The sequence below is a fragment of the Harpia harpyja genome, chromosome W (assembly GCF_026419915.1).
Source record: "Harpia harpyja isolate bHarHar1 chromosome W, bHarHar1 primary haplotype, whole genome shotgun sequence".
NCBI classification, from domain to species: Eukaryota; Metazoa; Chordata; class Aves; order Accipitriformes; family Accipitridae; genus Harpia; species Harpia harpyja.
This window is the reverse complement of record NC_068968.1, coordinates 7,249,145-7,262,737: the sequence shown is the minus strand read 5'-3', so window position 1 is coordinate 7,262,737 and position 13,593 is coordinate 7,249,145. Positions and strand designations below refer to the sequence as shown.

General features: G+C 38.5%; 1 protein-coding gene across 1 annotated transcript in view; it reads left to right on the top strand.

Moving 5' to 3' along the window:
• LOC128136074 (small conductance calcium-activated potassium channel protein 2-like) overlaps positions 1-13,593 on the top strand; it is a 127,989-nt gene that overhangs the window by 94,265 nt on the left and 20,131 nt on the right. Inside the window, exons 4-5 of the mRNA XM_052775161.1 lie at positions 909-1,050; positions 13,023-13,133. Coding sequence (XP_052631121.1) covers positions 909-1,050; positions 13,023-13,133 — 253 coding nt within the window. The remainder of the gene's footprint in view (positions 1-908; positions 1,051-13,022; positions 13,134-13,593) is intronic.

Sequence of the window (13,593 nt, the reverse complement as noted above, 5' to 3'; positions counted from 1 at the left end):
TGGGACCTCCCCTGTTGACCAGGACTGCTGATAAATGATGGAAAGTGGCTTGGCAAGCACCTCCGCCAGCTCCCTCAGTACTCTTGGATGGATCCCATAATTTAATTTTTTTAAAATATTTAATTTTTTTTTTCAGATGAGGCAAGGGTTTATTTCTAGCACATTTAGACAGCCTGTTTTGAACATTATAGCTGCTGTACTGAGCTATGTAAAGACTCTGCAAACCAGTACCTAGAAATGAAGACACATGCACAAGCTTTGATAATGTAAACATAACAGATGCTGTCTCCTTCAAAACAAGGAATGAAAACCCACAAGGCTAGTAAGAGAACGTATTAATTCCCTAAGAGATGTGCAAAAATTTTTAAAAAGATTTAATTTAAAAAAAAAATAAACATGTTAAAACTGGCATTTATATAAATATCAAAACCCAAATAGTTAAACTTGAGCAACGACCAGCAGAATGTCTTTCTTGCACAATTCAATACATAGCAGATAGCTAGAATATTAGTGTGTTATCAGTACTGTTTTGGTAAAAAATCCAAAACACAGCACCATATGATCTGCTTTGAAGAAAATTAACTCTGTCCTAGCCAGGCCTAGTACATATATACTGACTGTAACCCCCATCCCCTCTGTGATGCTTCGGGGGACAGGTAGAACAGTTGGGAGTGAAGGAGTGAAGCTGAGCCTGTGAAATGGAGGGTTGGGGGGAGGTGATATTTTTAGTTTTTATTTTTGTTTCTCATTACACAAACCTATTTTGTCCCCCCCATCTTGCTGATCAGGGATGTGTGAGTGGCTGGGTGGGCATTTGGCTGTTAGCCAAGGTCAATCTACCACACACCAGTTAGTGAGATTTAACAGACCTTTTCATTATAAAGAAATTATTTTCGTTTTCTTTTCAGGTACCATGATCAACAGGATGTTACGAGCAATTTTCTTGGAGCAATGTGGTTGATTTCAATAACATTTCTATCCATTGGATATGGTGACATGGTACCTAATACATACTGTGGGAAAGGAGTCTGTTTACTCACTGGAATCATGGTGAGTGTTTCAGAATTTATTCACTGGATATGAGATTAAGTTTGTCGGAATTAATCCCCAAACTCATGGTAGTCATAACAGAAATATTTATTTGATAACTTCTAAAGTATATAGGCTTACTTGCACCATTCTATAGTGTCGTGGTTTAACCCCAGCCAGCAACTAAGCACCACGCAGCCGCTCACTCACTTCCCCCCACCCAGTGGGATGGGGGAGAGAATCAGAAAAAAAAGTAAAACTTGTGGGTTGAGATAAGAATGGTTTAATAGAACAGAAAAGAAGAAACTAATAATTATCATGATAACACTAATAAAATGACAACAGCAATAATAAAAGGATTGGAATATGCAAGTGATGCACAATACAATTGCTCACTACCTGCTGACTGATGCCCCATTAGTCCCCGAGCGGCGATCCCCCCACCCCCATTCCCCCGTTTATATACTAGATGTGATGTCACATGGTATGGAATACACCGTTGGCCACTTTGGGTCAGCTGCCCTGGCTGTGTCCCCTCCCAACTTCTTGTGCCCCTCCAGCCTTCTTGCTGGCTGGGCATCAGAAACTGAAAAATCCTTGACTTTAGTCTAAACATTACTTAGCAACAGCTGAAAACATCAGTGTTATCAACATTCTTCTCATACCTAGTTCAAAAAACATAGCACTGTACCAGCTACTAGGAAGACAATTAGCTCTATCCCAGCTGAAACCAGGACACATGGTCTCTCATTTGATGGTAATGGAATGGAAGGCTTTCATCCTCTGTAGGTAGAATGAAGAGCTGCATAATAAAATACAGAGAAACAATTCTACCCTGATGCCATTCTCAGCTTCAAAATCTCAATAGAGTCTTTCATTGAATGTTAGGATATCACATCTTCTTGACTGTCTTTGGACATGTGTAATTGGACCACTGCTAATAATAAACCTACAGCTCTGATATTTGCTTCTTAATGAAGTTACTTGCAGGTGTAGAATTATGATGGTGGCTAGTCTCCTAAAGCATTTTGCTTGTGCATAGTTTTCTACGTTGTTTCTTATAAGTCTAATAACATATGGTCCATAGTTTTCCATTGCTTTAAGTGGATTTATGTAGTGCAGTTTTCATTATAAGACATTTTGTTACCATTGATTTAATTGTTAGACCATAGATATTCAGTACATATTTATTAGCTTTAATTCATATATAATTTCAATTTTTTTTTGTATTGTAGCATTTGGTCCAAGTTAGGTAGGCAGTAGGGCAATAAGTTATAATGGAAATTTCTGCATATTTACAGTAAATTAGAAGTAAAAAAGCCCCTGATCCTGCCACTTTTATTTGTATCAAGCTCCTGTGTAAATTTCCCTGTGAGTGAGAAGTTCAGGATGGGCATCATATATAATATATATGACAGTAAGATCCATTGATCATAAAAGTAATGCAGCTTCAATATCTACCTTCTATTAAAACAGGTATATTTGGATTCTGGCTGAAAACAAATTGTGGCAGGAAGTTTCCCTTTTTGAGCAGGTGTTTTAGTAAATATGTTGTTTATAAATGTATGTATTTTATATTCAGAGAGTAAAATAGATCAATGCATTTTTGTAGTGTTGAAGACTTTTTCTCCAAATGCTTCTTTTTTATTTTTTAACATCTGACAGGTTTCAGGTCATTGACCTTTATTGAGAAAGACTTCCAGTAAATTTTGGTAGTGTCACATGCATATCTCTTTAAATATAGAGTTTGCAATCTGGTGAAAATACAGATGGAAAGCACAGGAATGACTCAGAAGGCTTTTCTAAAGGCTGTTGACTAAACTCGTATCGGCTGTCTTCTGGGGTATTTGCCTTTGTTCTTCATTCTGAGCTGGATTTTGATGCCAGATGGAATAAAAAGTAGCCATAAGTTCATTAGAAGAAGAGAACATGCGGCATATATTGCCACAGGGATGTGCAGAACAAGTACAGAACCCTGTTATAATGCTTTCCTTCTTCCCAGACACTGTTCAGAAATAAGAAGCAAATGCTTCAAGATGCAGATATTAGATCATTATCCCTCCTCATTATCATCTCTGACTACATCCTTGACAACAGATCTCTTGACAACAGCTAAATTCTAGGTTAACTTGCTTTGAATATTTACTCAAAACAAATTGTTCAGCATTCTTCGTATTTTCAAGTGACATGTTTTAAATTCTCCTGGAAAATAGGAAAATATTTACATATTATTCTAATGATACTAAAAGAAAATAAGCAGTTGAGAATCATTAAGAGTAAGTCAGTAGTCTAATTAATGTATTAGAAAAATTAAAATAAGCAAAAAAGAAAACTGTGAACCATTTGTATTCTTGAAAAAATAAGGTAAATATTTAAAGAATGTGTTCTGTCATATTGAACAATTTATTTTGGATTTTGCAAAGCACTTAAATATGTGAATCTTTAATGAAAATATTGAAACAGTGCAGTACAGAGTTGGTGGCATTGGTAAATGCAGAGGCTGTTTATATACTGGCAAGAGAAACTGAACTGGGTACCTCTAAATCACCTATCAGTGTTTTTCTGATGAGACTTCACTAGGAAGCAGTCTATTCAGTCTATGCAGACTAGCAGACTATGGACCAGGTAGATGATAAATTGGATAGTAAATGTGCCCTCTGCCTTCTCTATATGTTAATTAGGCCTGAAGAGAGTGATTGATGAATAGAAATATGAGTGCCATCTTCTGTATCAGAACAGGATATAAAATAGATGGGGAGACCCACACCATTTTCACCAGGCCATGCAACTTGTCTGAGCTTTGGCTACCCACTGAACATGCAGTGGTTATCTCTCAGTTCCTGGTCAGCAGGCTGAGCTCAGCTACAGGTGGAGCCCTTTATTTGTGCTATTATTAACTTCAGTGGCACTGCTTATACATGGATAGTATTTTCACCTGCTTAACTATTTTATAGAGTCAGGGCCTTGGAGTGTTTTGCCAATATTTCCTGGCCTTATGAGGAGTATATAATGAAGATAACAAAAACGTAAAGAAGGGAAGTAGAAATTGGTAGAAGTAAAAGGAGAGGCAATCATGAGAAGCTATGGGAAGATGCATGATTATTGACTGTGGGATGGGAAGAATTGGAATGAATGAAGTATTAAAAATATATGAAGAATATGGAGGATATTGAATAGCTCCTGGTCTATTATGAGAATAGGGAGTTTATTTGTGTTTTGGGCTTGTGTGGCGGGGTTTTGGTAGCAGGGGATGGGCTGCAGGGGTGGCTCCTGTGAGAAGCTGCTAGAGGCTTCCCCGGCTCCAAGTTGGACCTGCCTCTGGCCAAAGCCGACCCAATCAGCAATGGTGGTAGCGCCTCTGGGATAACATATTTAAGAAGGGGAACCTACAGTGGGCAAGGAGATTGGAATGTGAGAGAAACACCTATGCAGATACCAAGGTCAGTGAAGAAGGAGGGGGAGGAGGGGCGCCAGAGGAGGTGATGCCCCTGCAGCCCCCCTGTGGTGAAACGGCAGGCTGTCCCCCTGCAGCCCATGGAGGTGAACAGTGGAGCAGATGTCCACCTGCAGCCCATGGAGGACCCCACGCCGGAGCAGCTGGATGCCCCCGAAGATGGCCGTGACTCCATGGGAAAGCCTGCGCTGGAGCAGCCTGTGCCTGAAGATCGGCCCATGGAAAGGACCCATGCCGGAGAAGTTTGTGAAGGACTGTCTCCCATGGGAGGGACCCCACGCTGGAGCAGGGGAAGAGTGAGGAGTCCTCCCCCTGAGGAGGAAGGAGCAGCAGAGACAATGTGTGATGAACTGACTGCAACCCCCATCCCCCATCCCCCTGCGTCGCCGGGGGGGGGGGGGGAGGAGGTAGAGAAAACCGGGAGTGGAGTTGAGCTGGGAAGGAAGGAGGGGTGGGGGGGGAGGTGTTTTAAGATCTGGGGTTTACTTCTCATTATCCTTGTTTTGATTTGATTAGTAGTAAACTAAATTGATTTTGTTTCTTCCCCAAGTTGAGCCTGTCTTTTGCCTATGACCATAATTGGTGAGTGATCCCTCCCTGTCCTTGTCTTGACCCATGAACATTTCTTCATATTTTCTCCTCCTCATCCCACCGGGGCCAGGGGGGGAGGAGTGAGTGAGCGGCTGCGTGGTGCTTTGTTACCGGCTGGGCTTAAACCACGACAATTTGTCTATATTAAAAGTCATTATATTTGGAACAAATAAATAGAAGTAAGATAAAATGGATGAGTTATAATTAACTGTTTTATCACAGGATGCACAGAGTAGTTGACTATAGATTGAATGAAGATTGCTTTCGATGAAATAGATATCCTGTTGGTTTTTCATGTTAGCCTCACTGTTGCTGAAATTGCAGCTTAAATGCTTCTCATTGAAATGAATTCCAAAGAGATCATTAAGCTTATCAAAGAAGCAAAAAAATTATGAGGATATTCTTAAAGTTGCATTGTAGAGGTGGGCGAAGAGATTAGATGTTTCTTCTGGAAAATTTTTAAGTAGCATCTTTTAACTATCGGATCTGAACCCCAGCCATTTAGGTGAATAATTCTTATTAGAGCAGTCACAATGCAATCAGTGTATATAATCTAGCCTTCAGAATACTAGCTTTTTAATTCTAAATACTGAATTAAAAATTACTCAGATACAATTTTAAAACTTCTCTTACGGCAATTTTTAAAGTCCATGCAGAAGTCTGCATTTGTTTTAAAAGAACTGCAGCTCCTTTCCTACACATGCTAAAAAAGCCACCAGAATGAGGTGTTTATGCTGTATGACAAGGGGAACTCTTCATATAAGGTTAAATTGTGTTGTTTGCTCATGGGGTTTCATCTCAGACCACCCTGGTCTTATCAACAAATATAAAGAAACATGCTGTCTGCATGAGAAACATGGTACCTAGAATAGCATAATTTTGAAACATCTGATTTCTGGTGGTAGCAAAATCTGATCTGTAACATCTTTGAAATTTAATAGTTACTAGATTTTAAGAAAAACAGAAAAAAGTAGATTCTAACTTCAGAGCTAATATTAGCTGAAGATCTGGGAAAATTCTTAAACAAAAGAAAAAGAAGGTAAACATCAGATTTGAGCAGTGAAATGTGAAAATTATTTTATAGAACCTTCTATGGATAACGTGCATAAAGGTCATAAATTATTTTGCATTGTAATGCCTAGAACATTGTGGGATTTTTAGGAAAACTTTTCTTTACACTTTAATTCTGTAATTATTTGCAGAAACACAAAAATGTATTTGGAATTATGTTCAAAGCACTGAAAAGGTATGATTAATACACTGCCTTGTGGGTAGATATGTATGACTGAACTGATAGAAGCAACTCAATTTTCTGTGATAACAGTAAGAGAATAATAGATTGTATTGACATTTAAAGTTTTACTTAGAACATTTTGCACATTTATCAAGAATCTATAATATTTTTAGCATTTCTAGTGTCTGGTGGCAAAAGGTCAAAGCAATGTGGTGAATAGTTTTGTTGATGAGAATCTCAAAAATCTAGAACACAGCTCAGTTTTTACTTCCTGAGAGTATAGGAAAATGTGAAAATCTTTTCATGCAGATTGGTAACATTTCAGGTCCACTTCTCAGATATATGGTAGAATATAATTAATTTGATTCTGAGAATTCAATAATAAACATCAGTGACCTCAGAATTCATAATAGTTTGTGTTTAATCCTTCTAACACAATACAATCTAACTGGAAAATCTGTCAAGCAGAAACATAAAATGGAGAAGACAGTTAAGGATGCTTGAATTATTAGGGTTGAAACTATTAAAAGTTGGGCTAGTCAGAATTTCTTTAGCTCCTTTATTATTGTTGTTCCAGCACATCTGTTTGCCAAAGTGGAAACTTTTCTCAGGAACACTTACTTCTTCTGTGTTATTTTATGGCTGTGGCTTCTTGGGATGAAATTTCTAATTGAAGTAAAGAAAAGAGAACATATAATGATTAAAATGAAGTTGAGTAGCTACAGAGAGATTGAGCAATCAATCCCTGAGGCAGTAGTGGTTAGTTCAGTAATCTGGAATGTGAGAGAACAGCAGAGGGTTTCTTCTACCTCTATTTGAGTAAACAAAGTCTTCTGGAAGATGTAACCATCTTTTAGAATTAGAAAATAAAATAAAATACTCCCTCAGAAGCTCTTCATTTCATCCCAATAGAATAGGGAAGATTTTTAAGTGTCAGAGGACAGGAAAAAAACTGTTTCCAATTTAGATCTAATTAGAAATTATGGTTACATTTCATCAAGTTCAAAGGCAGTCAATTACTGACTGGAATAAACAGCAATTCTCCCAAGATATCTTATTTTCTACATAAATATAACAGGAGCAGACTGATTTATGGAAAAACCTTTGTTTTGTTTTGAAAAAATGTAACTTGGTTTGGTTCCATCTGCAATAACTTTGAATTTTAATGCAACAATTTTTTATATACCTTTACATGTATTTTCATGAAACTTTGGTATTTACACTGTCTGGGTTGCATGATTTTCCATGACAGATGTTGGACAAGAGCATCCTTGGTAGCCATCATCCTGAAATATTAAACTAATGTTTATCATCAGCATTATAGGCTGTTCTGTCTGCTGGTTAAGGGAAATCAAATTTCACCTCCTTGCTCAGAAAAACAGTTTTTGCATGCCAGGTGGAAAGATTTCACTATGACTGTCATGATCTTTGGGGGGCTTTTCAGTTATGACCATTGAAGGTTTCCCAGAAGCCTAGCTATCAGCATGCATGCAGTTCTTGGGCTTGTCTGAATTAGCACTACCATCATTTACAGGTTCCCTTGTAGAAGAGAGAGTGTCTTTGTTTTATAAACCATTATTTTCTATGCTCTCTGTCGTGGTTTAACCCCAGCCAGCAACTAAACACCATGCAGCCGCTCACTCACTCCCCCCCACCCAGTGGGATAGGGGAGAAAATCGGGAAAAGAAGTAAAACCCGTGGGTTGAGATAAGAACGGTTTAATAGAACAGAAAAGAAGAAACTAATAATGATAATGATAACACTAATAAAATGACAACAGCAATAATGAAAGGATTGGAATGTACAAATGATGCGCAGTGCAATTGCTCACCACCTGCTGACCAACACCCAGCTAGTCCCCCAGCGGCGATTCCCCGCCCCCACTTCCCAGTTCCTATACTAGATGGGACGTCACATGGTATGGAATACCCTGTTGGCCAGTTTGGGTCAGCTGCCCTGGCTGTGTCCTGTGCCAACTTCTTGTGCCCCTCCAGCCTTCTTGCTGGCTGGGCATGAGAAGCTGAAAAATCCTTGACTTTAGACTAAACACTACTTAGCAACAACTGAAAACATCAGTGTTATCAACATTCTTCGCATACTGAACTCAAAACATAGCACTGTACCAGCTACTAGGAAGACAGTTAACTCTATCCCAGCTGAAACTAGGACACTCTCACAGGAGATTTTCCCAGTACTCATCTTGCATTATTTAAAAAAAAAGTTTACTTCACATTTATGTCCTGCACCAGTACCCCTTACCGTGTATAGGAGTATCAATTTCATAATTCGTATATGACATTTAATACTCTTTGTATGGTTGGGGTTTTTTTGCAACATTGCTAAAAACCTTACATACTAATGAGAAGTAAAGGTATCAGTTCATCTGCTGTATTAGAGATTAGAAGCTGTTTAAATGTTGGAACTAAATTCTAGCTGTGGTACAGGCAGACAAACTCCACTGAACACAGTAGTAGCCAGAAAAATATTGAATATATGAAAGTATAAATAATGCAAAACTATTTTAACTCACATTTTTGGCTGAAATGGTATAGTTCTATTGTTCATCCTACTCTGTTTCAGTGATGCAATGTTACATGACTCTCCCAGTAAACAACACTGACATGCAAAAATGCATTTATATGGCAGCATTTCCATAGCCTCTGTCTGTCTCACAGATGTATTCCTCCCTCAACTTTTGCATTGCTTGTTTTGGAGAGTTATTTTTTACTTCAAGCAAGATATTTTTATTTTTATTGTATTGGGTCTGGCTGGGATGGAGTTAACTTTCCCCATAGAAGCCCTCATAGTGCTGTGCTTTGTATTTGTAGCTAGAACAGTGTTGATAACACACCAATGCTTTGGCTACTGCTGAGCAGTGCTCCCATAGCATCAAGGCTGTCTCTCCAACATTTCCCACCCCCTCACCGGCAGGCTGGGGGTGGGCAAGAACTTGGGAGGGGACATAGCCAGGACAGCTGACCCAAACTGACCAAAGAGATATTCCATACCATATGATGTCATGCTCAGCAATAGAAGCTAACAGAAAGGAGGAAGAGCTGGGGGCATTCGTTATTAAGGCATTTGTCTTCCGGAGCAACTGCTACGTGTACTGAGGCCCTACTTCCCAGGAAGTGGCTGGGCATTGCCTGCTGATGGGAAGTAGAGAATAAATCTTTTTGTTTTCCTTTGCTTTTGCACACAGCCTTTGCTTTTTTTGTATTAAACTGCCTTTATCTTGACCCATGAGGTTTTTTTATCTTATTTTCTCTCCCTCCATCCTGCTGAGGAGGGGGAGTAATAGAGCAGCTTGGTGGGCACCTGGCAGCCAGCCAAGGTCAACCCACCACAGTCCTTTAAGTAGGATTTCAATGTGTCATTTCTGTAAGCTGTTAGTCATTCAAAGAATGAGCATAATTTGTTTTCCTTCAAGGTAGTGCAAAAAATAAACATGAATATAGTAATTTACTTTTATCTTTTGTTGAAATTCTAAAACAGCCCATTTTAAAATCCTGAGATCTTGTCATATCCCACAAAGCCAAGAGGGGTAGTCTGAATCGAGAATACCTTGCAGTTGCAGTAAAGTGTTCTGGTGATAAGGAAGGTAGTAGATATAGGTATAATAAACCATAGAGGTGGTTTCCATAGCCTATCAGTGACTATGTTCTACTGCTGCAGGAAGCATCTGTCATATGAGACATAAAGCTACTGTCTTTAACAGCTTTTGGTCATTATAACTGCTGTGACACTTTAAGAAAGCATAAGAGTTCATCCTAAAGGCCTGGAATAATTTCAAATCAAACTGAATTGCTTTTGTCTGTTGCCCTTCCTCTAGCCTTTTTTTTTTGGGGGGGAGAGGGTTTTTTTCTAATATTTATCTTCCATAGTAGCTTTTGTGCTGCTTTGCAAGTGGTGAGGAAGCCACTCTGTATTACTAATCTCATACCATCTTGGCATTCTTGCTGTAAGCAGGTGCAATTCAGAGTTATGCCATTGAATCAACATTTGGCCCAGAGTGTTGTCCTGATTTACTGGGCCAAAAGACGACTTTTTTTTCTTCTTCCTGTTCTTGCCATATACCCAATACACTATTGTATGGAGTAATTTTCTTTTCCTCTCAGAGAAGCCTCCTGCATATTATTTGTTCCTTCCTGCCCTCCTTCACAAGAAGGAGACGGAAGAAGAGTTGTCTGTTTTCTGGGAAGATTCTTTCTGTTGTATCACATAGGGCAGGGCAGCTCCTGCCTAGTCCTCTTGTCAAAAGGCCGGGTGCATTTCTGAAGTGCTCAGCCTTAAGCTGCATTGGCTGTCTTCCTCCTCTTTGCTCTTCGTGGGATGTGAGGAAGCAAAGAAACTATTATCCCATTTTTTCCCTCATCTCATTAGAGATGTGAGACTCTGACTATTTTTTCCATGAACTTCACTCAATGTGGGGATGGAGAATGCGGGGAGAAGGAACAGCAAAGCTAGAAATCTTGGTATGGAGGACAGGAGAGAAATGGGATGGGGAAATGCAGCAAAATTAAAAGGGAATTTTTTGAGGGATTCTTGAGGGCTGTTGGGCACAGAAACTTTGATAGCTCAGAACTAATTGAAGAGGATTGAGTCTTAGTGAGGGAGCAGATGAATTTATTGAAACAATCTATCAGTGGAGTGAAATTGGAGACTAATTGGAAGCTTTTGCAAAATTGATTGGGTGCATCAGTAAGTAAGCAGAAAGTGTAGATACTTTTTTTTTTTTGCAGACAGTATGTGAATAAGGATTTCCAGTGAGTTAATTTATTTTTCTGTTTAGTAGTGGAATTTGTATTTGGGAAGCTAGATTCAGAGATGTTCTTCTGTATTTTCTGGAGATAGTAAAGCAGGTATAGAGAATGAATAGGGAGAAATGGAAGAAAGGTGTGTGACTAAAAAATCTAGTAAGCTTCAACGTGAAACGAGACTGCTTTATACATTAACAGCTAAATTTGGGTGAACCTGAAAGTTAAACACAACCTCGGTATATTTAATGTCATTTTATTTATATATTTTTTAAGAACTTGTGAAGCTTGGTTTAAAAAAAATACTAAAGTAGCAGAATTTAGTATTGGTGTCAGACCAAATGATACCTGGAGCTGTGTGCAATATATGCTGTTTCTGGTTACCTGACTAATTTTAGCCTCCTCTCCTTTCCCTTAAAAAAATTAAATTTGTGATGCTGATAAAAGTACTGTCATTTCAAAGGAACTGGCACCTGCTTGCTTTGGCCTGTTATGAACATGCATGTCTGTGCATATACATGTGTATACATACATACACACACAGCACAAACCAGAAATTTGCAACTTTCCCCATCTAAGTTTTGAAGAAATGGTGCTGTGTATGTGTGCTATTTCTAATGAGAAACAGAAATACTATAGGGAAAGGCCTCAGAAAACAACTGCCCCATGAGACAACACACATACAAGTTCTAACACAACAAAGTCAGTAACAACCCCCACCCTGCTATCAAAAATATTCCTGCCCCATAAGAATAAAACATGGCAACTCCACTAAAATCCAACTGAACAGAAATCATTCCCCCACTATCTACAGTAAGCACCCCAAACTTTCAAAACTCAACAAAACACCCAACAGCCATCCCTACAAGAAACACCAAGACAAACCCTACACCATATCCCACAACATGTCAGTCCCCTCAAACCTCAGGAAAAGGCTCAGCTGTCAGAGACACAGAATAAACAAAGACCACTAACATCCCACCTAAATAAACCATAAACACCACCAAAGATACAAAAGAAATCCCTAAACTCAGCCACCATCCACACTCTATAACAGATGCTAGTACCAAACCAACCACACCATAATACAGAGACAGATTAGATGCTACTGCCAGCCCCCCTAAAACAAAACACAATGCTAAAAAAAGCACAAAATAAGTCATAGTAATTCCTGCTTGGCTTTTCTTCAAGGCCTATGGTCTGAAAAACTGTCGTTGTCTCAACCACAGGAACCCATAAAGCACATTCCCCCCCCCAAATTCTATGTATAACTGTACATTGATTTATTTACCCCATATACTATATTAGCTCAGGGAATACATTCAATATATGGACTATACTCATTATTATGTAGAGCATACCTCTCTCCTCCCCATCCTACTTTCAGGGGATTGGCAGTCCATGCTTGATAGATAAGAATCAATACCTGTACTACAACCATCCATTGGTGTACTGTACACATACTAAAGTGATGAAATACTAAATTTATGATAACTTTGTCTTTAGGCCTTAAAGAACATCCTAAGAAATCTTTCTTTCTTGTGTGATAAATACTAATGTAATCTTATTTCTTCTTTAGCAATTCCTGTACACTCTAGACAATTGTTAAGAACAGGGTATTCTGCATTTATTTACTAATATTCTGTGTTTTAAAATTGTTCTGATCACCCCCTTTGTTTATGCACTAGAAATGGGATGTGTTTGAATTTTCAACCCCTGAAGGAAAAAAAAGCAGAACTTTTAAATAATGCTGCTCACCAATTATTTTGATGCCTTGGCAGTTTACTAGCCTGCAATTGCTGACTTCTATTATTCTGAACTGAAATAACTGTAGCATGTTTATCAGCAATCAATCACCTCATGCCTGCCATATTTCTACAGCAAAGGAGAAACTTCCATTAAAAACTCTGCAAAATGCAGTAGTAACATCTTTGGGGGTTTGTTTTATTGTTTTCAGGGTGCAGGGTGCACTGCACTGGTGGTAGCTGTGGTTGCAAGGAAGTTAGAACTTACCAAAGCTGAAAAACATGTGCATAATTTCATGATGGACACCCAGCTAACTAAAAGAGTAAGTCACACTTTATATTCACAACTGAAAAGGAAATGTGTGTTAAATTTATTTCTGCATTTGTTTTAAATGGTTTCATGCTCTATTCTCTTATTGAACTTTTTCATGGGTGTGATTTTGCAAGGTGCTATGTGGAGGAATTGAATACCCTGAGCTTCTCTTTGAAGTTGAGGGCAACAGGAGGTTCTCAGAAGATTTTGAGGATTTGAATATTCTTCTATAGAGGGTCCTTGCAGCTGGAAGATAATTGATGTAACCAACAGTTAAAAGCTGTGAAACTACAGACTAATATATTAAACTGACAAACTTTCATGCAGCATATGAGAAGAATATATAGAATTTTAAGGTTTATTCTATTCAACTATCCTTCATATAAATCTAAATATCAGTTTAATAGTGTATCCAAGTGGTGTTTTGCTAGTTTCAGACTCGTGAAACTCAAAAGAAATGAAAAGCAAAC